The 27,327-nt window shown below is 35.7% G+C and overlaps 1 protein-coding gene across 1 annotated transcript; it reads left to right on the top strand.

Moving 5' to 3' along the window:
* LOC129273665 (structural maintenance of chromosomes protein 3-like) lies at window positions 1–27,158 on the top strand. Its single transcript, XM_054910731.2, has 27 exons — window positions 1–145; window positions 1,227–1,306; window positions 2,013–2,091; window positions 2,685–2,802; window positions 3,602–3,716; window positions 4,454–4,514; window positions 5,995–6,075; window positions 6,655–6,819; window positions 7,595–7,716; window positions 8,502–8,646; window positions 8,796–8,968; window positions 9,490–9,589; window positions 11,131–11,291; window positions 12,032–12,173; window positions 14,316–14,466; window positions 15,303–15,522; window positions 16,482–16,639; window positions 17,301–17,416; window positions 18,445–18,519; window positions 19,296–19,404; window positions 19,813–19,973; window positions 20,422–20,652; window positions 21,595–21,759; window positions 22,893–22,964; window positions 23,416–23,593; window positions 24,202–24,308; window positions 24,863–27,158. Exons 2-27 carry the CDS (start codon window positions 1,299–1,301, stop codon window positions 24,932–24,934), a joined length of 3,285 nt encoding a protein of 1,094 aa, XP_054766706.2. The 5' UTR covers window positions 1–145; window positions 1,227–1,298; the 3' UTR covers window positions 24,935–27,158.
* Window positions 27,159–27,327: the final 169 nt, after the last annotated feature.

The following is a 27,327-nucleotide window of genomic DNA, read 5'->3' as shown; positions in this document are numbered from 1 at the left end:
TATAGCCATCCAGTTTGTTCTCAGCGACGAGTTCAACAATCTACGTCCTGAGCAGCGTCAGGGTTTACTGCATGAAGGTACTGGTCCAAGGGTCATTTCTGCCTTTGTCGAGATCATCTTTGAGAACAGCGACAACAGGATTCCTGTAAGTATACACTTGTGGGCTAGCAAATTTTTTCAGGGGTAGCCAGATTTCGGCAATAAATTCAAAGAATACAGAGCTCTTTTTTTTTTTGTCCTTATTTCAAATAATTTTGTCTTGTCTCATCTGTCATTTCTCCCACACTTTATGTCTTTTTGGCTATGTGTTTTTAGCTCGTCCCCAATCAAATGAGAGTGCACCCATCAGTATCAAAATCGTTTATTCTAGCCATATGAACAAGTCAAACATATACTTTTTCTTTAGGGAAATTTCCTGGGGATTTACAAAAAAGGCATTGAAAAGTGCTGACATCTTACGACTTGTGATTTGATGAATAGAAACCTTATTGTAAAATTTGCAGATATTGAATTATTGTACAATCCATACAGTACAATGCAAAAGATGTAGCGAGTGAGTGACATCACTGACTCATATTTGCATATCACCTTGTTGCTCATATAAATGTTTCATGAATCACATGAAAAAAAAAAAGATGTTTAATGAAGAATACGCAAAATTTTAAAATGTTAGGAAATTTCTTATCTTACATGTGATTCCGATGGTATTTTCACCATTATAGTTGTTTGGATTGTGTCTTTTTATTCAATCAATGTTTTGTTAGCTTGGACTTGCCCTTGATAAAGGTTGTGTCGAGGATACATCACTGACCTGGGCCCCGTCTTACAAAGAGTTGCGATTGATCCAATCAATCACTCGATGGAAATCCATCAGTGTCATAATTTTTTTCTACGAAAAATTTGCACAATGTCGTTTGTATGCGAAGAGAAGCGCAGTGAATTTTCAAGAAAACAATGATTGCATGATTATACATCATCGCTAGAAAATATTTTGAAGAAACATGCATATTAGATACGATTATGAAAGTTCATCTGTGTTGGTAAAAGATCCGTTATTTTCTGTTTTTTGTGTTGTGAACCAAAGTTCAACAAAATTGTTATGCATAATAGATGTTGACGTTGCTGGTCGTCCATAGTTGCGATTGATCGGATCAATCGTAACTCTTTGTAAGACGGGGACCCTGGATTCACTTCTCATATATACATGATCATAACTATTTTTACAGATTGAAAAAGAAGAGGTGACCTTGCGTCGTGTCATTGGATCTAAGAAAGATCAGTATTTCTTGGACAAGAAAATGGTCACGTAAGTTGATACCATTTTTAGTAAAGAGTAGTAACAAGAGGTCAAGTTTATATTGCTTAAGCCACATTGGTGGTAGGTGAGTTGCAGACTTATGGGAAATTCACCCTGTTGACAAGTTGGTCTATTTAAGGCAGAAAAAAAGAAAAAAAAATAATGGTGAAGGTTGGATGGAAATATGTCAAAGAATATCAGTTATGAATTTTGTTTTGATTTTGTGACATCACAGTTGAGTAACTCCTCCAAATGAGTTGACTTAGCTAGCAAGCCTTTCCAGCCCACTAGGCACCGCGTTTATGTCCCTACACAATCAGGGGCGAGAAGCACCCATGTGCAAATCAACTTTCCTTGGAAAAAAAATGCATGGTTGTTGTAACAGTAAAACTGATGCATATCACATGATTAGCTCTTAGCTAGTCATTTCATAAGGATCCCTATAACACCAGTCAACCATTGCTAGTATGCATCCATTTTGTGTTGTACAATTCAATCTTTTGATTGCTTGGTACAACTTAGTCTCCATAACTCAGAGTCTCAGACTTCTATTATTTGTTGTTTATAAATAATTATGTCGCATTTAATTTTTGATCTTGCATCTGTTTTTTTTTTCAACCGTTGGGTTCCTTTAAAGAAGACCCTTGTATATATGTGTCCTTTTGAAATATATTTTTTTCAATAATGTGGCTTCTATATCTTTTATTGACTACAGAAAAACTGATGTAATGAATTTGCTGGAGAGTGCAGGATTTTCCAGGAGTAATCCTTATTACGTGGTCAAACAAGGAAAGGTATGGAATTTTATTTGTCAAACAGCAAAATAATCTGAATAAATATGAATGAAATAAAACGAGTATATTAAACAAATCAGATGTACATGTAAAATGAGTTATAAATATGAAATTTGTACTGGGGCAAATCTATGGTGAGTGCTGTTACCATTATACTTTGCCTCTTTATTACTATCGATAAGTAAGTTAGAGATGGTGTTATCTCAGATCCTCATTTCTTATCACATAAGTTGAAAAGAGTAGTTATTAACTGGCATGGGACTACAATTTTTATTATATATTGTAGTCCCATGTGTAGATTTTTATGTAGTAGATAGAGTGTGACATCAACTGAAAACAATCTTCAGAGTCAAGGAAGAAGGAATATTCTCCATTTTCTTGATAGTTTCCAACTAAATCACTTTCAAGGAAATATAGAAAATAGATGAACATTCCATGGATGTAAAGATGTGAAATGTGAAATTTCAACCACTTTTTGGGGTAGTTCTTATTTTTTTTATTACCCTGCTGGTTAACTGTAACCAACCATGTAATGACTTAGGCCTAGGTATTCTATTTAAACCATTTGCATACTGGAATGTTTGTCATGGCAGATTAACCAGATGGCTACGGCCCCAGATTCTCAGCGTCTTAAACTATTGAGAGAAGTGGCTGGTACCAGAGTCTATGATGAAAGAAAGGCAGAGAGTCAAACAATTCTCAAAGAAACAGGTTTGCTACTCTTTTATATCATCCTTTCAGCATATGCATCTCCTTTTATAATGAAACGGATCACATACCCTCTTGTTATTTGGTTCAAATTTTCTGCTATTTATTCTCATTAGCATGCTAATGTTTTTTTTTATAAATTAGATTCTATCATGTTTAAACATCACCGCTGACTAACCCATAGAAGAAAAGACAATTTTTAATTTCTTCTTTCTCTAGACCACATTTGGGACTAGCCTATTGGGACCTGCAGTGGAGGAAGCCTTTTTATTTTGTCAAGCCATATTTCATCATTCTATTGTACTCTGTTTGGTGTTTAAATAATAGCAATGATGATAATATATACATTTGTGATCACCCGGCTCAACACAAACAAAAGTCAGCAAAATTATTCTTAGTTTTGTTTGTATATGGTTTGACATAACATATTCAAAGTTATAGGAAGATAATGTGAATTGTTGAGAAATAAAACTCAGGTTTTGTCTCGCCTAGATCTAGTGTGACGTCAATTGAATCCTTCTGTCATAGTCCTTAAAGAAAGGAATATTCAAAATTTTCTTGGTTGTTTCCAACTAAATACAAATATTTCAAATTGATTTTGATAGTAGATGGTTATTTCATGGATTTATATAGATATGATTATGAAATGCAAATTTCCAGCAACTTTTGGAGAATTTTTTTTCCTTTCCCATATGGACAGCAGTCAGCCCTAGTTTAGTAACATGTTAAGTCGTGTGTAAAGAGAAACCTTTTATTTTAAGACCCTGATCATATGACTTATTATTATATTACACTTTTTCAGAGGGTAAAAGAGAAAAGATTCAAGATTTGTTGAAGTACATTGAGGAAAGACTACAGACACTGGAGGAAGAGAAGGAAGAACTCAAGCAGTATCAGAAATGGGATAAGATGAGGAGGTTGGTATGAGAAATGGGATATAATTAGAAGGGTTTATTGAAGAAGGGTATCATGTAGGAATAAGACCAAGGCATTCCAGTTTTATCATGTTTTATTTATTCCAGTATTCCATTAAAACAAGCTCATCAGCACAAGTCATATTTCATTTTCTTAGACCCTTTTAAGCCTATATAGAGCTTTGGTAAAGGGCCAATAATGTGAATTGAGAGTCAATCCAAGGCTCACTAAAAACAGAAGGTGCAGCTCAGTGGCTGAAATGGCCATGTATACTCTAATATATAACATTTCAATCTTGCAATCTTCCAATGGCTGATTCTGTTAAAGTGCAAATTTGAAATTTGATAATTAATGTTTCTAGCACCCTCTCTCGATAATGTTTTTACTTTGCTTTAAAATTACCCTTTTATCACTTATTATATTAAATTATTAATTGGATAATAGAATCATGTCCTGAATTTTTTTAGCCCATTCCATGCTTGAGAATGGTTTTTATTAAAAAAGAAAATACAGGGATATTTTACTTTATCGGACACCCAATCAAAACGTTCATGCAAAATTGCAAAATTTACCCAATAAAAGGTAAGGTTTTATAATCTTATCATTCACACCTTAACTGTTTTAGGACATTATACTTTTATATAATGTAGTAATGAATTTGAATGGCAACATCCACCTCTTGCTAGAAATAGGCTTAAAGTACACTATTGAAAAAAACTTTGTGTTTTATTTTCTTTAGATCCCTTGAGTATACTATTCACAACCAGGAACTCATGGACACAAGGAAGAAACTTGAAGATGTAAGTCATTGATGTTTATCATAAATATGCCTCAGAAAAGTACCAAATATGCACAGTCTCTCTGAAAAAAAAAAAACTGTTCTAGGGCTTTTTGAAATAGATTTACAACCAACTTCTAATTGGATGTATAAATTAGCATAAGTCATAAAATATTATGTGTAAATGTAGTGAAGTTGAGCTATGCAACTGTAGATAACATCATTCTCTCCCATCTTGCAAATTTTCGGCATGATCCGGTCCCTCTCCCCTGGGACCAACAAAAATAAAAACACTGGGTAAATGGCTAATGTGATTACTGAATGATCTTTTTTTTATGCCCCCGCAGATGAAGTCTGGATGGGGCATTAAGCGTTGTCCTTCCGTCCGTCCCCCCACTTGGTTTCCGCGCAATAACTCGAAAAATATTAAATGGATTTAAATTTTTTTAGGTGTGTAGGTAGATGACACCAAAATACAGGCTAAGTTTGAATTCGGAGTCCGTAGGTCAGAGGTCACAGCTCATTTTATATGCGAGTTGGTTCAAAGGTCTAAATTTGCATTATATATATGCATATTGGTTTCTGCACGATATTAAGTTCAATCATATTGAATGAATTCCTGATCGCATTAAAGAGAAATTCCAGTAGTTGCAGTAAACACTGATTTCATGAGAAAGTCTGTAAAACCAGGCTTAATTGTCAGTATATCATCGAGGATCTAGATCTGGTACAGTTACATAAATTGAACTTTGTGAAATCTGGAAATCTACGCTGAAAAATGTTCAGACTGAACTTCCCCAACACAGATAAGCGCACGTGGGACAGTGTATAATTATTGCTTTGAGCGTCGGGCCCGACGCTCTACCCGAATCCTGTGCTTATTTGCTGATTTCTCAGCAATTACACAATTTCTTCCAGAATCCTTTGGCACATGCGTTTTATTTATACAAACAGACACTTTGGTGGTCATTTCATTGGATTCTGTACGAACTCATTTTGATATCGTTACCAAAACTAGCATTTACCTTTAAGTGGGGGCATCTGTGTCCTTTAGACAGGTCAAATTTCAAGTATATATATATATATACATATGTTTAGACCCTCATTTCCCACAATTTATGATAAGAATATGTTGTATTTGACTGGGTAAAAGCAGTTTGAAGATAAGTGATGGAAATCCATCAATGTCAATTTTTTTTTCTACAGGAAATCTCCACAATGTACTTTATAAGCAAAGAGAATCTCACAGAATATTCAAGAAAATAATGGTTGTATGAATATCCATCATATCTACAAAATATTTGAACAAACATACATTTCAGTTGCTGACGTTACTGGCTTTCTATAGTTGTGGTTGATCGGATCAATCGTAACTATTTGTAAGACGGGGCCCAGAACTATCATGCCACATAACTTAATTGCAGTATGCTCAAAGTGTATTCACATCACATAAATTTACATTGAAAGATTAAAGATGTGTGATGCTTTTCTTTTCTTCTTAGCTTGCCAATAAACGTGAGAATAGTGGAGAGATGACTAAACACATCAGAGATGCTCAAGAGGAAGCTTCTAAAAGGATCAAGGTAAAATTATCATCTTATTGATGGAAGGGGAAGTTATCACTGATAAAAATTGAATTTTAAAAATACTAGAAAAAATTAGAAATATTGGTGACGGTGTGAGAAAAATCCAAAGATTCAAAAAGATATTAAAATTCTATTTTTGTTATTTGTGACATCATATGCCAGCAACATACCAATATATCGTGTAGTAAAAGCATCAATGAAATGTCATTTTCTAAAAAAAAATTGAAAATGGTTTTTATTGTACCTTCACTAAATCACTGACAACAGACAAATCATTTCATACCCGCTCCTAAAAAAACAAATTTGTAATCATCATGAACTATTACAAAGTCGAAATTTATGCATTTTATTTTTATATTACATAAAATATGGGCAGCTGTTTGTATAAAACGTCACAAATCGAAAACTGAGAATTCAATAACTTTTGCATAATAATTACATAATGCAGACAAGATAGCCAAGGGCTTTCCTCTTATTTTCTAAAATATATTTTATAATGCTACAATTGAATATCAAGACAATATTTGCAAGCAAAAATGAAAATGTATGTAACCTTCACTATGACGTTAATTGTAGACAATCAACAAGGAACTTCGGGAGTTGAAAGGTCGGTTGAGGACAGCCAATGAAGAGAGAGATCACTTGACCAATGAGAGACAAGATCTTTTCAAACGCCGTGCCAAGCTTGAATTATCCGTCAAGGATCTGCAGGAAGAGGTCAAGGGTGATGTGGATGCAAAGGTCAGTAGAAGTATAATTGTTTAAAGATAAATGCCAGTTGTGGTAACAATCTCAAAATGACTTTTTACAGAATCCAATATAATAACCACCCAAGTGTCTGTACGAATAAAAAATATGTGCCAAAGGATTCTGGAAGAAATTGTGTAATTGCTGAGAAATAAGCAAAATAAGCACGGATTCGGGCACTTCCGTCTGGTCTTTATTCCAGCAATAATAATACGCTGTCCCATGTGTGCCTATCTGTGTTGGCGATCTTCAGTGTGATCGTGTTTCAGCTTAGATTTTATGATTTCACAAAATTCAGTTTATGTAACTGTACCAGATCTAGATCCACGATGATATAGTAATGCTGAACCTTGGTTTTACAGACTTTCTCACGAAATCAGTGTTTTACTGCAACTACTTTCATTTAGCTTTAATACCTTAATTGGTGAATTTATTACATTTGTTTGCTTCAGTTCTGCCCATCGTAGGTGGTTACCGTAGGCCATTAGGCTTTGAATTCATTATGAATAATATACATATGACGTTTTAGTGATGCATTAAAAACATATTTTGGTCTGCTGATTTGCCAAAGTTAAAAAATCTGACAAATATCCAATAAACTGCTGTATAAAACTTGCTGTTCAATATGGTACCATTGATTTTATTTCAAACATAAATTTCAAGGTATAGGAGAAAGCTTGAGCATATTATTTGATTCTGTTATTGTTCATACTTATGAAATTTTATTAGAAGAATTTTATGAATTATTTTAATTTGATTTTTTTGTTAGGGTCGTATTGAGATCCAACTTGAAAAGTTAGACACTGAGATAGGTGGTAAACAAGGCGAGCTAGAAGCCATAATGCCACGCTATGAAGATCTCCAACGTAAGGAAGAGCAGTGTACAGCCAGGTAAGAATCATTTCTGGGCCCTATTGCACAAAATTTACTATTATAGTATTATAGTATTAGCTCTATTCAATTATTATTATAGCCATTCAATGGTAACTTCCCTGGGTGCTGATTGGCTGCTAAGCATCGTTACCATTGGATGGTAATGGCAACGGGCCACCCTGGGGACTGTTTCATGAAGCCTCTTGTTAGTGATTTTTCCCAACTTAGTTGTTCTTAGCCAATCAGATGCAAGAATTTCAGTAGCTTTCAGTGAAAATCACCACTTGTTTCATGAAATGCTACCTAGGATTCCATTCATTTTTAAGCAAAATTTATCAATGTGCTTTAAATTGGCAAAAATGGTTTATTCTTCATTGTACCTTGTGATAGTTTCTTACTGGAAGCCATGCCACTGCCAAGAGAGTCATCTTATACCAGTGTAAAAAAGAAAAGAAACTTTTTCTCTATAATATAATTTTTCTATGATTTCATGATCGATATACTTTAATCTTTATGAGGTGTCTCGACGTTCCGGGCAGTTTGATTGTCCATCATCGTGACACATTGATACAAACATAAGCCATCATGACAGTAACGTTGAGGAAAGTACTGAAAAAAAGAATGAAAGAAAGGAAGGAAGGAAGAGAGAGAGAGAGAGAAAGGAAGAAAGAAAGAAAAGGAGATGTCATTAGGTTAGGGTCCCATTTAATTTATGCAAAGTAATTGTACTTTCCATTGAAATTGAATAAAAACTTCTTTGTGGTATACCTTTGTATATTAATTCGGCTTTTGTTTTCTTACAGATTACAGCAATGTGAGCAGCGCCGTACAGAGCTCTTTGCCAAACAAGGTCGAGGAAACCAGTTTACCACAAGAGAAGATAGGGATAAATGGATACGCAAGGAACTGAAATCTCTTAACAAGTCCATCAAGGACAAAGAAGAACAGGTATTTAGCCTTTGAAATCAAAAGAATGTCAGTCGGTTGTCCGTCATGCTATCTTTCAGAATGATATATCTGTATATGTTTGCTTGCATAGGAGAGGCTAGACACAGGACCTAACTTTGTCAAATTATCTTGCTTTGTTTTGTGTACAGATCTCCAGGCTGCATGATGACATTGCCTCTGACATCCGTAAAAATGAAGATCTTGAGGGAAGAATGGCCAAACTGAACATCGATATTGAGCAGATGAAGGACACGGTTGAAGGTTCTAATAGGAGTCACTATGACCTCAAGAAACGAAAAGATGACCTTCAGAATGAGCGCAAGTTAGTTATTGTTTCATTGTTTTAATGACCATCAAGCCACCCCCCCCCCCTCAAGTCCACAAAACATCTCAAATAGCCAAGTCCTTTCAGAGAAAGCAAAGTCTACTGTGTTGTATTATGTTTTGAAAAGATGAGAAATAGATGGATGTGACTTTGGACTTAAACTTATTGAGCACACAGTCTGGGCTGAATGCATAAAACTAGTTTCTATATCTTTTGCTTCTAGTACACACAAATTCTATGTTATAGAGGAATTGACTTAGGAGATTTGCATGAAATGATGCCTTCGCTTACGATATCAATCTCTGTTGTGCAGGCTTTAGTAGTCCTGTCTATTCCAAAATTACTGAATAGAACCTGAAAAAAATAAGTTTTGAAGGAATGAATGAATTGAGTAGTTAATTCTTTAACCGATTGTAGTCAGGAAGTCATTGATATCCACAAAGAAACAAACAAAAAGTAATTTATAGGAGCTCACTTGAATGACCATGTTCGTGTGTTATTGTAATATTTTTATTCAGTGCTCTATGGAGACAGGAGAACAGTATTCAGCAAGAGATTGCCACAACCAGGGAAGAACTACACAAGAAAGAACAGACCCTTCGATCTATGATCGGAAAGGTATCTCATTTAAAATCCCAGGCCCAATCCTAGGCTGTAATTAACCATAAAAGTGTTTCAGAATGACACTTGTATTTGATTGATGATTTAATTGAAATTATATTCCATGTACTATGAATCTTGCAATGGGATTGGTCAATGAGTTGATAAAGTGAATATGTAGTTCCCTCATCAATCTTCACTCTCGATCATGGAATTTTAATTTACGTTTTACTGGTCATTTCAGTCCATATAGAGTCATAAAACGTCAGTGATTTTGAGTATGCGTGAAATAAAAATGCATTGCCACTCAAGTTTGGGTCCATCGCATGCAGTGACAGTGAAAATTTTGACATCACAATTACCTTACTCGCGCAAGATCTACATGCTTCTGCGCAAATTACCTTTTGACAAAACTTTTAATAGTAAGTAGAATAAATTAACCTATAAATTTATTTGTATAAAGACTACTCAAATGTTTTTGAGAGGAGAGTACTTGCTTTGCTACTTGATAACAAAATATCGCAGTATGAAGTCATTTGGTGCCATCATAATCATACATTTGCTTCATGAGGTGTGCATTAATGAAAAATCTGCTTCCCTTCTTTCATTTGAAGCCCATTTCAACATTCATTATACATGCATGACTGAGTTAGAACAATGTAAATAGGTGATAGCAAAGTTCCATTTGCACCAGCAAATTACGATATTAAGTGACTTTTTCTGGCTTTTACTGCTATCTATTCGGAAAACAAAGTTTATAACTTGAATATCCACTTTTTCCTCTTCATATGAGACCTTATGCATGGACAAGGAAAAGTTGCAAGAGGAAAAGATGGATATTAAAGTTATGAAATTTGTTTTCCGAAGAGATAACATTAAAAGCCAGAGAAACTCACTCAATATTGTAATTTGCTCTGGCAAATGAAAATATGGTAGCACCACTTTTCATTGTTCTAACTCAGTCATGCGTGCATTATGTACTTGGGATGGGTCTTGAATAAAAGAAAGGAAGTATATCTTTCCATTCATGTACATCTCAATTAAATTTATGATCATAAAAGGAAAAAACTACACTGAATCACGGTTTCCTTTTTTTCTGGGACACTTTGTATTACAAGACTACACTGGTCAGAATGTTGCATTATGGGTTATGAACCTGTCCAGATTTGAGTAGGTGAAGACTTGATGTGGTGATAGACAAGGCTGGTGGTTCGTATGTGCTTTTAAGATAATGGCTCATATTCTGAAGTCTGGTTTAACTTAAACCCTGGTCCTAACTCTGTGCTAAGATTATGGAAAGCCAAACACATCAAAATTTTGTTTACATTAAATGCTTCTCATGTTTAATGTTCTCTTTCCTAATTCTTTTATGGTGAAACCAACAATTTCATTTATCCTTCCCAGGCAGTTAGGAATGATTTGAGAGTCGAATGAGCTGATGCATTGAATCTCTACCGTTAGGGAAATATGTCACAACTGGCTATCCATAGTTACACCACAACTATAAACCCGAGTTCAGAATACCGGCAAATGTCTTTTTGTATTAAATTCTCTTCCAGGCCGTACTACGTGGTATTGACAGCATCAAGCGAGTCCTGGATAACTTCCGTGAGAAGAACATCCATCGAGATGTCCAGGAAGGCTACCACGGAGTCTTGATTGAAAACTTCTCCTGCGCTTCACGCTTTAACACCTGTGTGGAGGTCACTGCTGGCAGCAGGTCAGTTTGGAATTAATACTCAAAACTTAAGTCAGTCATCTACATTTATCACAAGGGTGATATAAAAGGGGGAAATGTAATACGTACGAGGAAGAGTCAGTGTTGAAAACTAGGATTTTCATCTTCAGAAATTAATCCATTTTATTTACATTTCTCAGCTCACCATAGGATGCAAATATGGTTTCTAATATTTATGTATACAATTTATGTACTTTATGCTCCTTGAGAGTTAAGCGCTCAAAATTTTGGAGACCCAACAGTGCGAAGTTTGACTACATACCAGCTTGTATTTAGTATTACATGACAATGTATGTACTTTGCGCTTTGTGGCATTGCTTGACAATAACCTACTGTCAAGATATCTATATAAATTGGCATGATAAAATCATGTTCATCTCTAATTTTGGGAGGGATTTTCTAAGAGAGTATATGAGTTTGTCATGGGGGCTTTGTGGTCTAGTGGTTATGACTCGTCTTTTGATCTGAGGGACATGGGGTCGATACCAGCCATGGCGTGTTTTCCTTCAGCAAGAAATTTACCCACATTGTGCTGCAATCAACCCAAGGTGAGGTGAATAGGTACTCGGTAGGAAGAAATTCCTATAATGCTTGAGAGCCTATATGTTCATCGCAGCTAAAGCCGGGGTAATAATAGCAGCGCTTTGTATCCTCAGGCAAAAAGTGCCTTATAATCCAGTTATTACTATTATTATTAAAAGTAAATTTCTTGGTTGTCACAGATTGTTCTACCACATTGTGGATACGGATATGATCAGTACGAAGATTCTATCAGAGATGAACAAACAGAAGATGCCCGGTGAAGTGACCTTCATGCCTCTCAATCGCTTGGAGGTCCGAGATACTGTCTACCCAGAATCACCAGTAAGTATCACTCTACTTCACAGTGTAAACCAGCAATAAAGCCTGAGTCGCATCGATTTTAAAATTGGTGTTCGATCGATGTCATCGAGCGCCGGTGCAGATTTTGCAAAATCGGTGCATCAGAAAAAAAAAACCCAGTTAGATCAAACGTTTCGTTTGGTTCACACAATCATCAAAATAAACAGTAATGTCTAACTTAACTACTACTTGATTTATATTCCCCCCAAAATGAAACCGATTGTGTAATTATGATGCCTATTCACCATTAATTTGAAGTTTATTTCTATCGGAGTTTGAGTCTTACTGGTCTGCTCGTGCTGAGATTTATGCACGATGAATTCATGAATGGAGTCATCGCCATCGATCGCGCATGCATAGTACTGTGCTTTAATCAAACAAAAAAAATTGACACGATCGACGTAAAATAAACCTTGCTTTCATGAACAATATTAATATCATGACCATATAACATTATTTAATCGTAATATTTTAACAATAATGTGCATATGATAATCATTAATATGAATTTAGAGCATGATGTGAAACATTTGTATTTCATTTCAATTGTTTATGGGCGGACATCACATCAGTCACGATCGACGTGAGTGCACTTGTCTAAAAAAAATTATCACGTCAGGATTGATTCTCGAACATTGTCAGTATCCATAAACTCTTCTAACGATCGTAATTTCACCATGTAATAACATTTTACATGATAAAACAGAGAAAATTACGTTTGATAATTTTTCCATCAATTTGAAGCTCTTTTGTGCCTAACTTTGGGCTCTGAATCCATGAATGGAAAATATGTCATGTCGTCATCGAATGCGCATGCGCATTGTGTTTCTTTTCTCGGAGACGTCCAGAGATGGAATAAAAAAAAATAATGACAGTATTAATTAATACTTCCATATGAACATAACATACTTTGCTGACATTGTCAATATTTTAGAATGGCCATAAAATCTTATAAAATCGTAATTACATGTATATAACATTCAAGAATAATTTATATAAATTTAGAGCTCGATCCGAAACATTCGTATTTATTTCGATATCCTCATGCTCTTCACTTGTGTCTAAAATAAAAAAAGGATTATCAATCATATCAGGATTAATTCTTGAACATCGACATCAGTCATATTCCACAATCTTTCCTCACAATCGTTATATCAGCATTTAATACCAATTCAACAGACCATCCAGAGAAAATTACATATGATATTTATTCCCATCAATTTGGAGCTAATTTTGGATCCAACTACATCTCAGACAAGTTACAGTGCCCTCCGCTGGTAAAGCACTTGATTGCCGGCAAGCACGCCTGTCGTTTTGGGAGAGTGAGTGGACGGGGCTGTAGTGTGTGCGAGTCCGTACGGCTGCGATTGCTAGTGGAGTGAACAAAAATCATTCGGATCGAATCTGCGTGATTCATGTCTTCAATATTGTTACATTTTAAACTTATATTTTGTCATCTGCAAAAATCATTGTTTAAGATATTCTGGAAGAATTCTGCATTGTCCCTTTTTTGTGTTCTGTGATCGTGGAAAATACAAACGAACTTTGCTCTGTCATCTGCTTGAGCAACACATACGGTACCCTCCCAATGCATACTGTCACAGTGCGCGTGCATGCATGCATCGGCGGCGGCCAGCCGGAGCAAAACAAATTGACTTGATTTTCCCGCCTTCAAAATTCGATGCATCAATGTTTGATCGAATTAAACCTGTCGAACACCGTTTTCAAAATAATCGATATGACTCAGGCCTACCAGCAATATACAGAGAATACAAGCTATGTTATACAAATTAGAAATATATAAAAAATTAAAAATTGGGACCTATGTTTCTTGTTTAAAGCAAAATTCTGATTTCATGCATAGGTAATCATAATCAATAGAAAATAAGATCCAAAAATCAAAACAGCAAATGAGCTGATTTTCCGGCAATCACGGAGTTCAACGGCCAAGGTTTCTGTGACGGCACAAAATTTAGATTTAAAAATGTCTTAATATTTGACAGATTTTCATCAAATTTTCACCAATATTTTTCTTTATTTTCTTCTGTTTTGATTAAAACCAACTTATCAGGATGAATTCCCCCTTTAAAATCCTACTTTCTTGCTATTGTACCATTATTTCAGGATGCTCTTCCGATGGTTTCCAACCTGGAGTATGAAGATACACTCGCTAATGTCTACAAGCATGTCTTTGGAAAGACCCTGATCTGTCGTAACATTGAGGTGGCTACCAGCTTTTCTCGAACCCAGAACCTTGATTGTGTCACCTTAGAAGGTAAGTCTTGTGTCACTTAAAAGTATTTAGGTAACATTTGTTTATACTGGGGGCGTGAAAGTTCACCATTTTGGCTGATCTCGGCTTTTTTTTTGGGGGGGGATTTTCAGCTGAATTTCAGCTCATTTTAGCTTTTCTTGGTATATAAATGTGGAGCTCTTTCGATTCCTGCTTTTTTACAGCTCTTTTTGTGATTACTGACCACCTCTGTCATACCTAGACAAATTATTTTGCAATGGGATTTTAGTTATATCTTTACGCAAGGTTTAGGATTTGAAAAATTCATGACCTTTATTGAGCTACATAGGCCCGTATTCTGAAGTCGGGTTTAACTTAAACTCAGGTTTAAAGTTGTGGTTTAAGTATGGACAGCCAATTGTTACATAAATCACTAACAGTAGAGATATCATACTTCAGCTCATTTGGCTCTCAAATCATTCATAATTGTCTAGGAAATATGAAAAGATTATTGTCTTCACCATCGATGAATCGGGAAAGAGCACGGTAAACATAAGAAACGTAAAACTTAATGAAAATTTTGATACTTTTGGCTTCCCATACTTAAACCACAACATTAAACCTGAGTTTCAATTGAACCCGACTTCAGAATACGGGCCATAGTCTACCTGATTAGTGCCATGTGATGTTGTTGCATGCTGGATTAAAATACTGTCATAATTATTAATTTTTTAATGTTATTTACTTCAATAATTAGATGTATCTACCTGTTTTTGCCAGTCGATTTCATTAACTAAGCTGATCGAATATGTATACACAAATCCTTCGCACCCTTATGTGCCCAAAGAGTAATTTTAAACATGAATTTTTCTTTTCAGGTGATCAAGTTAGTCGCAAGGGAGCCATCACAGGAGGCTACTACGACACACGTAAATCTCGATTGGAGCTTCAAAGTGGCATTGTGGAGCTGAGAACTCGGTTGAGTAACCAGGAGCAGGAGTACAAGGAACTGAGAGACAAGCTTCAGAAGGTGGAGGTTGACATTACAAGTCTCATGAGTGACATGCAGAAGATAGAGACCAAGAATAGAAAGAACAAGTATGACACATTCAAGGGAGGGGCTGGGGGACGGTGATACATTTGGAGGGGCAGGGTGGTGATGAGATTGAGAGGGAGGAATGAGTTATTGCCTGGGTGCCATTCTCAATGAAAAAGAAGGGGGCAGGAAAGTTATCCATAATCTTGTTAACAGCAAAGTCATGGAAAACATTTAATTCATGTAAAACATTGCTGCATATTTTAGCTGTACTATTAAGGGAGGGGGGGGGGCATTCACATGAGAGTAGTCTATTGGTTGCGGCTCTTTTAAGTCAATCAATCAAATCAAATGTGGAGCGTTGTGGCCCAGTGGATTAGTCTTCTGACTTTGAAACGGTCGTGGGTTCGAATCCCAGCCATGGCGTAATTTCATTCGGCAAGAAATTCATCCACATTGTGCTGCACTCAACCCAGGTGAGGTGAATGGATACCTGGCAGGAAATTATTCCATTTAATGCCACCGCGCTTTAAAAGGCTGTGGGGCTAAAGCCGGGGTAATAATATCCAAGTCCTTTGGAAGTGTATAGGGACGTTATGACATAATGTGATATGCGCTATACAAGAACTGCGTTATTATTATAATAAAATATGATTTGAAGGTGCAGCAATGTGGGTTAGCAAAGAAGTCTCTTCATTTTGTCTTTCCTGCTTGGCTGAAGCAAGACAGGTGCCTCTTTTCCGACGAAAGTGGCAGCGTCGATGAGGCCAGTCAATGAAAAAATGAAACAGATAAATGCTCGGTATTTCAATTTTACAATGACGATTCTATCTCAATATTGCATTTAATAATGCAGGCCAAACAGCCTGGGGCGTTCCACTTGTCCATACAAATGATATTTTCTGATAAAATTTATTCCAAAATTGTAACAGGTTTTATAGTGAGTGAGTTATTTGCATTTGAAATGAGACCGAGACAAATATCCAGCCGAAAGTTTACTCGATCGTATTCTTTGCTTCAGGGACATCTACGACAAGATGCGAAGTGACATGAGAATCATGAAGGAAGAGAGTCAGGTCATCCAGAAATCGATGGCACCCAAGGAAAGACGTCAGCAGAGTCTGAATACCAACCTGGAGGCCATGCGTAGTACGGCATCGTCACTGGAAGAGGAAATTGGTACGTGGATGGGAGGCTTCTAGCTAGGACCAATTTAGGGCTGGTTAAATATGAATAGGTGAAGCTGCTAAGCGGAGTTTCACAACGAAAGAATTTTTATCAAGATCAAGTGTCTTTGGCAAAATAATGCATGCAGACATTGTATTGTGCAAAAACTACAACTTTGCCAGCTTGAAATAAAATTGAATTAGTGCATACATGTATTCAGCAAACTTTTAGTTCTATTTTTCAGAAAATGTGCGGGGTGGTTCATCCAATTTTAATTCAAGAAGCGGTGGGTAATTTGCCTTGCCCGGGAGGCGCCGCCCGGCGTGGCTAGAACCCTGATGGTTAGTTATCATTATGTAGCACATTACAAGTTCATTCATCTGGACTCATTTAATAACATTGTGAATGAACATGACATTGACTTATAACTTGGAAGGAAAGAGATCCATTTTATCTTAGAAGCTACATTAAAATGAGTGAGATAGAATACCTTGAAATTGCTCCAAATTGGTGTTCTGAGAACCATTTTATCTATGCAGGGCAGGCCTATTTGTGAAGCAATATCCAATGAGAAAGGGTGTTTTATAGCACTCATGTCATTCAACCAATGAAAATCTTTTCCGCCGGGCGCAAGCACATGGATTTAATGTCATTTTCATTCCCTCTCTTGTAGGTACTGATTTACTTTCCCAGCTGAGCATGGGTGACCAGAGAGAGGTTGACAGTTTAAATGATGAGATTAAAGACTTGAATCAGCAGAACAAGAAAGCCCTTGCTGAACGAGTCAAGGTAAAAAGACTTTTCATTTGTTTAATTGTTTGATAATTTCTCTTTTGGTTAAAAAAGAAGAAGACAAATTGAACATTCACATTTCCATTGACTGCCCATTTCTACGCAGATTTCAAATTGATCAAGATGAAATTTTGGAAGACATTCAATCATAAATGAAGTTAAATATATAAGAATTAAGAAAATGATAAAGGACATAGGAAATTGCGATTTTACAACATCAAAATCAATTCAAATTTGACATTTTTTCCCCATAAACAGTAATGTTGAGAAAATTAAAAACTTTTTTGCACAAAAACTAAACTTTGAGGGAATGATATCAAAAAGATTGCAAAATGTAACATGAAGTATAAAACAATTTAATTAGCAAATAAAACAAAAACATACAAAGCTGCACCTTTACAAGTGTCTCATTGTCTGCAGAATTTTATTTTCAATCAGACATTTTGCAACCAGCCAAGATCTGTCCCTACCCTACTATGAGGGTACCCTTACAAGCTTGAATTATTTTGGGCAGCAAGTTGAAATCAAACTAGCATATAATTGGTAGATGCATTGGGTGATTCCATACATGTCGTACGGGACATTTTGACAACAATGTCTAGTTTCCTAGCCGAATGCTTGAGCAATAAAATATTCTGTTTTATCAGTGATGAAGCTATAGTAGGTAGTCATGTGAAAAACTAATAACCAACACAAACAAAATTGATTATGGGTAAGTTATAGGTGAAAATGTTGTGTGTCGTACGGGACGCAGAAATGTCCCGTACGACACGCAACGTTTTGAGCTCTAATTCACCTATGGACAACGTATTTTTGCTGGTTGTCAGTTTTTTGCATGTTTACCCAGTAGTACTTTGATATTACCACAAAACAAATTGAAGTTCTTTGTTCGTTTGGACAGCAGGTTGGAAAATGCTGTGAAAATGGCTGATTTTTCTAGCATGGAATCGCCCCATTCAATTATCCCATAGATAATATAATTGAGTATGATTTTTCTGTTTACTTTTAATTGTTTTATATTACAGCTTGAAGGACAGAAGAATAAGATTGAAAACTACCTTTCTGGGAACCTGAATAGGAAACGAGAACAGCACATGCAGGTCAGTCTGTTTTCCTTTATGTTTAGTGTCATCACCACCAGTGGCATACCCGGGCCCGTCTTTCAAAGAGTTGCGATTGATCCAATCAATCACAACAATGGACAGCCACCAACGTCAAGATCTATTATTCATGTTTGTTCAAAATATTTGTCAACTATGATGTATATTCATGCATCCATTGTTTCTTGAAAATTCACTGTGCTTCTCTTTGTTTGCAAAGGACATTGTGCAAATTCCTTTGGAAAAATTTATGACACTGATGGATTTCCATGGAGTTACGATTGATTGGATCAATTGTAACTCTTTGTAAGATGGGGCCCTGTAAACTTTGTCTGGAGGGATAACAATTTATAATCGCAATTTATACTTTACAAGTAATGTAAATTGATTGTCATTTATGAAAACAATATAGAAATTAACCTTCAAATTAATGGGGCATGAGAATTTGAGACAAAATGGTTTTCACATGTCCATCGTTATGTATACCATATTTTATGATACCAGTACTCTACCTATTGCTATTTTCAAAAATCTCTCAGACACCAGCTTCACCTTATATGCACTGGGGCTTGAGAGCATCAATCGAGCGCTGGCTACAAATCGATCAGACTCTGGTTTATTTAACTTATAATCAAATAATTTTTTTATACATTTCAGACATCACATTTTTACAAAGTCGAAGCTACTGCTATATTGGATTTCGTGAAGCAGGCGAGACTGCCAGTTGCATTCCACTTAGGTGGGGTTTTATTAATTTAAAACAATTTTTTTTGCAGGAGTTACAAGAAATCTCAGTTGAAGATCGTCGTCAGAAGCTTGAGAATAATACAATGGAGATGCAGACTGCTGAAACGGCCATTGATACCAATAAGGCAAGGCTAGAAGGTGAGCTCATATTTAGTTTTAAGTTTAAAAGTTTAAAATTTCTCACATCTCTCAGTGTTAACCAATGTATGCTTTCATCATTCATTGCACAATATGTTCACAACGTGACTGAAACGCTCTCGCCGCGATGTTTTATGACTTTATCCTTTGAGACTCCCACATCATTTATGATCAAATTTTGAGATGCCTGGGTACGTGGTAATCCACTTTACCCTTTGAATTCTCTGTGAAAAGTTGTTGTGTATATGGCAAATCCCTTGAATTATTGCTTGATTCAATCCCATTCAATTGTTTTATTTTTCACTCTCAATTCGTCATAATTACGTTAAAAAATATATGTTCAATTCAATTCAATATGTATTAATATTGTATGTATATATATTTTTTCAACAATTATTTTACTCGTAGACATCGATGCACAGTTGGAAGGATTGAATCGGGAACAGAGCAGTAAACAAGGTGACTTGGAAGAATGGAAAAGCAAGGAAAGAGAATTCGGTGATAAAATCCAAGATGATGCCAAGATGCTGGAGAAGATGACCAATAAACAGAGTTTGCTCCTCAAAAAGGTATTTCAGCATTTGCAATTAGTAGTATGTTACTTTTTTTCTTAAAACAGAAAAAAAAATGAATTTAGAACTCATCTTGAAAGTAAGCTTAATATCAACCTTAGATCCAATTTTCGGTTTAATTTCATGCTCAGTGCAAAATTAAAAAAACTGTCGTCTCTACTTGTGACTAAATAAATTATATAAATGAGGATTGGCCCGAGTTGAATCTCGGGGCCTAAGAAATCTACTAGACTAATGTTAAATTCAACATAGATGATGCAGAGAACATGTGCTTTGAATTTGCTGCTCTTAAGTTGACATACACAGTTTGGTCAATGATTATAAGATTTCTTTTCTACTTATCTCCCACAAGGTATGGTCTAATGATTATAGCCCAAGCTGTAGAAGGTGGGCTTATCCAGACTTTTTTGTACTTTATTGTTTTGCTCTCCCCATTACGTTACAGAAAGAAGAATGTATGCGTAAGATCCGAGAGCTAGGATCCCTGCCCAGCGATGCCTTTGAGAAGTACACCCACCTCTCCCTCAAGGCTCTGTTCAGGAAGCTTGAACAGTGTAACCAAGAGCTCAAGAAATACAGCCACGTCAACAAGAAGGCCCTCGACCAGTTTGTCAACTTCTCAGATCAGAAGGAAAAGCTCATCAAACGCAAGGATGAGTTGGACAGTGGTCATGCTGTAAGTATATTGAAAAAAAAAAAAATTCACCTCTAGCAGGGATGCCAACCTGATCAAGAACATTTCAGTATTTTGGTGAAGAAATCAGTATTTTAAGAGAAATACCATACACAACACATAAAACTGAAACTTTAGAAATCTGTATTTTGCATGAAACCACCAGTATTCTTCCTCAATTTTCAGTAATAATTACTGAAAACCAGGACTACTTGGCAGCTCTGCTTCAGTCCTTTTCAGGAATAATCTCATGATGAATCATAAGCGTCCTCTATGTTATCTTGAACACCATGCAAACCTTCAAAGATTTTAACTTTTCTTATTACTCATTTCAATTCTTATTAAAGCCATGTTTTATCTCGTCAGTAGGTGTTATGTGCAAAGTTTACCATCCAGTTATTTATTATTACTGAAAAAATATCTCAGAACAAGAAATAATTTGTCTAGAAAGAGATTCTCTAAATGATCCGTATCAATTTATGATTGGATAGAGATCAATCAGATTCAGAGGTACTTTGATAAAATTCCTTTTCCTTATCATCACAAAGTACTGCATCTACCATGTGCCTTATTGTTATGGGCCTCTGAAAAAAAAAAAAAAATTAAATCAAGTTCATGAAAACAAGAAATAACTGTCAAGAATAAAATTATGTAGATATTTCGTGTAAATTTATGATTAGATAGATATCATTCGATCAAAAAGATATTTGAAATTTTATGATGTTGGTAATGAATGTAATTATTTGTGCATTCCACCTTCAAACAATATTCATGATTTTTCATGTTATGTTTCCATTTCCTCAGAACTGGAGCAGAAGGCAATTGCCAGTTATTTAGTTAAAAGGGGAATGCATTCTTTCAATTGTCATACGTAATTGTATTTTGAATTTCTTCTGCAAGGATGATAATAAAATAACGATTTGATAAATCAATGTTTATGTACAGGCAATTACTGACCTGATGAATGTCCTTGAACTGCGTAAATATGAAGCCATCCAGCTCACCTTCAAGCAGGTGTCCAAGTACTTCAGTGAAGTCTTTGAGAAGTTGGTACCTGGAGGAAAAGCCACACTCGTCATGAAGAAAGGAGACTATGAAACATCTCAAGAGGTGAGTAGTCATTGATTTCTTTATGAATAATCTGGGCCCCGTCTTACAAAGAGTTACGATTGATCAAATTGATCGTAACTCTGGAAATCCATCAGTGTCATAATTTTTTTTCTACAGGAAATTTGCACAATGTGTTTTGTAAACGAATAGAAGCACAGCAGACTTGCAAGAAAACAATAAATGCATGAATGTACATAATAGTTCGAAAATATTTTGAATAAACATGCATAGTAGATGTTGATGTTGCTGGCTTTCCATAGTTGCGATTGATCGGATCAATCGCAACTCTTTGTTAGACGGGGCCCTGTTCTGGACCCTATTGCACAAAAAGGTACTGTTGTAATCCAAATAGTAACTACCATGGTAACAAATGTTCGATGGCCAATCAAAATCAAGGATTCTCTGTTTGTTACCATTGAATGGGAGAGCTACCATATATTAGTTGCTTTTGTGCAACAGGGCTCTGTTCCTTCTCATCAATTTTTATCACATGCCATATCTTAAAGGGGAAGTTCACCCCAAATAAAATTTTTTGTGTAAAAATAGCAAGATAATAATAGTAGAAATTATTGGTTGAATGTTTGAGGAAAATCCGTGAAAGATTGAAAAAGTTATTAGAATTTTTTTTTTTTTCATTTGTGACATAATATGCAAGCAGATTCCCCGTATATTGGGTAGTAAAAAAAATTCGATGAAATAACATTTTCCAAAAAATCAAAAAAATAGGGTTTCTATTTTCCCGCAATAGTAACTGATAAGTTATTTCACAACCACTCCTAAGAGAAAAAACATTTTAGTCGTGAACCATTAAAAAATTTAAAATCGTTAATGGATTATCCTCAAACCTTCACCTATACTTTTTATTATTTTCTGGTATTTTTTCAACAAACTTTCTTTCGGGTGGCATGTGGTTTTAAAAATGGATGAACCTAGTATCCCCAATTTGCTATGTGCTTCTGTATGATTTGACATTTAAAACTTAAGTATATTGGAATGTTTTTGTAAAGAGGGGAGCAGTGATATATATTTACAATGATTGATTTTATTTTTTGTAATTTTTTTTATTTTGTGTTTCGCATGTGAAAATGCTCTGGCTCTGCTGATGATATTTAAAAATTTGTTTTGTATTATAGCTTGAGAGTGAAGGACCATCTGGATCAAGTGGACTTCCATTGGTAGAACAGTTTACAGGCGTTGGCATCAAGGTAAGATGATAGCTTACAATTTCAGGCCGCTACCCATGTTTTCAGATAATCCTTGTGCTGGTCCCATTTTTTTGGTCTCGCTTGCATTGCAGAAATGAGACATGGGCTGCTTTTCTACCCCCAACCTCACATGCCCTCTCACCCCTACCCCATTATCATTCACTCCATCATCCAAAACCCACCACCCGCACCCCCCTGAGAAAACCACACATTTAACCACAAGCCTTAGTGGCGTAGTAGCATAAACATGTGGGGCGGGGGATAATGAAATACTGCCCTTCAAACATAATGCATTAAGCATAGGCCTACTTAATCATGTGTAGGTGGGGGGGGGGTGAAAAAATTGCAACCTTCAAGATTTTCTGAGCTGTCAAAGATATAAAATTTTGAGATACTAGGATTTTAACACCCCACAGATGATAACAAGAATCTTTTTCTCTGATGCATTCAGGTTTCATTTTCTGGTAAAGCTGGTGAGACTCGTGAGATGCAGCAACTGTCAGGTGGTCAGAAGTCCCTCGTAGCCCTTACTCTAATCTTTGCCATCCAGAAATGTGATCCTGCTCCCTTCTACCTCTTTGATGAGATTGACTCGGCTCTAGATGCCATGCATAGGAAAGCAGTGGCTGGTAAGTAATCTCTTTTCGGTTGATGTCACACTCGGTCTACCTACATTAAAGTCTGCATGTGGGACCACAATGAGTACAATATTGTAGTCCCACATGTAGACTAGCACCCTCTCGCTTGTGAATCTGAGCTGGGGCTGCAATTCAACTTGGACAAGTGCATTTTTGGTAATGACTGACACTGCCAATGCATTGGGTTTTTTGTTGTTGACTACATCACCTAAGATAAAAAACAAAATGGAGGTTGGAAGAGACATTGGTGTGATATTTATTGATACTGCTGTGAAAAATAAATTTGATGGCTTAAACTTGAATCTGATGTTTTTATTAAAATACATCAGTATTACCCATAAAATTTGATTGAATTTGAGGAGGAAAAACCATTCAGATAGGCCCAGATTGCAGCAGAGAGCATTTAGAACCCTAGAGCTTTCTGGGACCCTACGCTTTGTGGTTGCGACATGCGCACAACTTTCTCTTCAAAATAAGTATGAAATGTGAATAATTAGAATATTTGTATATATTTGTGGAATTATATATTCTACTAGTTTTTGAATGATAGATAATTCCTTACCAAGCCTCTATTCTAACATACCTCTCTTCTCATACAGATATGATCCATGAGCTTGCAGCTAATGCTCAATTCATCACAACAACCTTCAGGCCAGAGTTACTGGAATCAGCAGACAAGTTCTATGGTGTCAAGTTTAGGAATAAGGTGAGTGCTTTCTCTTGATCTATGCATAATACTGGGATCAATGAAATCAGCATTCACATTCAGCTTATGTAAATCTCATTATAGGCCAGTACTATCAATGTCATCACCTATAGTCTTTATTAGCAATGACGGGTTACAGACGCCTCCTGTAGTTTGCTATTAGGTTCCTGCATGTGTCGAATGGGATTTTGCACCACTCCTCCTCTGCAAGTTTCTCTTGGTCCTTCCAGTTGATTGGTATCCTTGCATTACTCTGCACCTTAAGATCTCTCCACAGATTTTCAATAGGGTTCAGGTCAGGGCTGTGGATTGGCCACTCCAAAACATTGATTAAGTCCTCCCAAAACCATTTCTTGAATTTCTTGGCAGTGTGTCCGGGGTCTGGATCTTCCAACAAGATAACGACCCCATGCCAACTAAGTCATGTAATGGTTTCGAGATAACACAATCATTGTACATGACTTAAATGTTTGTAAAATTTATCACAAAATGTCCTTTGGCTGTGTTGACCTTTTAAATACACTTGTTCATTTGTATCTATCTATCTTTAATAGGTTAGCCACATTGATGTCATCAGCAAGGATCAAGCGCAGGATTTCCTTGAAGACGATGTCGCCCACACCTAATCACTCCAGACTCACTCTACAAACTCATAGTTTATTCCTTGTAGTTTATTCCTTTGTATCATTCAGCTCACACTGTAAATATGAAACCTCACTTTTTTCTTGTAATCATCCCAGTACCATCATTGTAATTAAATTTTTGCTGATACTTTATGAAAACAGACAACCATTAAAGATCAGTTATTTTGAAGTAACATTCCAAATATAGCATGTGTGATGCATTGAAAGCTCTCTGAAAATACGGATTCTGTCGATCAAGAATGCCATCTTGACAAACTTTATGTTTAAAAATTTCATGAAAAACACAATTGCCCGAAATAAAGGGTTGAAAAATTTGGAGAAAAGACTAGATTGAAAGTAAGCATTATGAATTATGCTGTCTGATATTGATTGTTTGTGGTAAACTAGTAGTAGCTAACACATGTCCATATTTGACAGTGGTGTGAAGCAACTTCTTATATTGGACAACTCTAAAAGAAAAGACACTGAGCCTGATCAATCAATTGAAGACAAGTTACATGTGAATTGTCATATCAAGTACAACTGTGCTTGAACAATCGCGTAAGTTGTGTACGGTATACCATTTGGAAAGTCCTAGAAAGGACCGAGAAAAGTGGATAGATGTAGAAGTGAAATGGAGAAACAAGACAATTAAGGTTAGAAGATAGAGAAGATTCTCTACTTTGTAACCTCCACTTTCTCGCCTATCCATTCCAATTCTACGTCTATCCACTTTTCTTAGTTCTTCCCAAGACTTTATGCATGGCGTACCTTTAACCACTTCTGCGATTGTCCATATCACCATGCAAACCTTCAGACATCACTTGGGCTTGGATTATTTTATTACTTTTTTTGGTAGGAAAAAGTTATTTGTACACCAAGAAGTGTGTTTTTTTTACTGTTATTTAGTATGTGTAGATTTATAATGGTCTCTGTAAATATAAATCAGTGTTTTCAAGTATTGGTAGATTTCATGGCCCATGGTTTGATATATTGAAGTAAGTGTCATCGTACCTGAAGCATTTTTACAGGTATAGGAAAGGAATTTTGGATGTTAATGTAAAAAACAATGATTAATGTATGTAGAAAACAATGTGATAGGGCTTATAGGACTTTGTTTATCATTTGATCATTCATACTAAACTGTTGAGTATGATTATGTAAAAAAAATACTGTTCAATCTCTTACTATGTTATATACAATGTTTTAGGTAGTGAAACATTAATCAAGTAATTATTGTAAGCCCCCCCCCCACACACAAAAAGTCCAAAAAAATTTAAACATGTATTCTCTGAATGCTCTTCCAAAAGATATTCAGTTCTCACAAATTAATAGCAAAATTGGGAAGAGTAATTCTTCACAAATTGGCAATTATGTTCTGAAAAGATTTACTTTTAATAAATTGATCTGTATATAGGAATCACTGGTTCAGATTATTTGATGACTGGTGTAATTATTAATATTAGGCCTACTCATTTGGCTGATTTACCTCCCATATTTATCTCCTTTTCAAATTTTTGGACTTTTTTGCAACTCAATATTCATATGTTTCATTAAAAACTTAGTGTAGATCGTTGGTGCTCTGTGATTTTGGTATCTATGAATAGCTGACAATGTGAGCAGTCTTTATTATTACAAAGCAACCCAATAGATTTAAAATGTTTGGAAATCAGTTGCAATTCTCATAAAAATACACAATATATAATTGTACAAAATTTTACGCATTGTATGTTTATTTGGTTACCATGGTAATGCATCAAATGAGATTCCATTCTAAAATTAAGCTCACAGTAATCTCCGATATTCCAAAAGAGTAAGTGATGCTGCTTTGGGTACCTTAACGTCTGACCCGGCGACAATTGCTCCAGTGGATAATCTGCATGCTAAGCCAAACCTAAAACCTAACCTCCCCCCAAAAAATAAACCCTAATATTTATCTATACCTTATTCTGAATCAAAAACTCTATACTATCCTAACTCTAACCCTATGCCCTCTGAGATATTCAAATGTCGCAGGAGCATATGTCGTGTCACCGCTGCTTTGTCCTGTCATTTGCCATGTGCTCTTCTGGCACAAGCCATTGTAACTTTGGAAGATGTCCCATGGAAATATTGTAAATATTCACTTGTTATTGTGCGAGTTCTGTCCGTCTATTTTATAGAAATGTTTGAAAGCTGATGCTTATGGTTCTAAGTTGCTATTAAATTGCAAATTTTGTGACATTAATATGGCTACAGTACTTGCTTGTAATTTGAGTGTCAGAATAATTGCGTGAGTGCGTAGTCCAAGCTAATGAGTGATAATTGTGTAAGTCATAGTTTAAGCTAATGAGTAATAATTGAGAGCCTAGTCTAAGCTTAGGAGTAAAGATTGTAGAAGTCGTAGTTTAAGCTAA

Source organism: Lytechinus pictus, chromosome 12 (assembly GCF_037042905.1).
Source record: "Lytechinus pictus isolate F3 Inbred chromosome 12, Lp3.0, whole genome shotgun sequence".
Lineage (NCBI taxonomy): Eukaryota > Metazoa > Echinodermata > Echinoidea > Temnopleuroida > Toxopneustidae > Lytechinus > Lytechinus pictus.
This window is presented reverse-complemented; position numbering and strand designations above follow the sequence as displayed.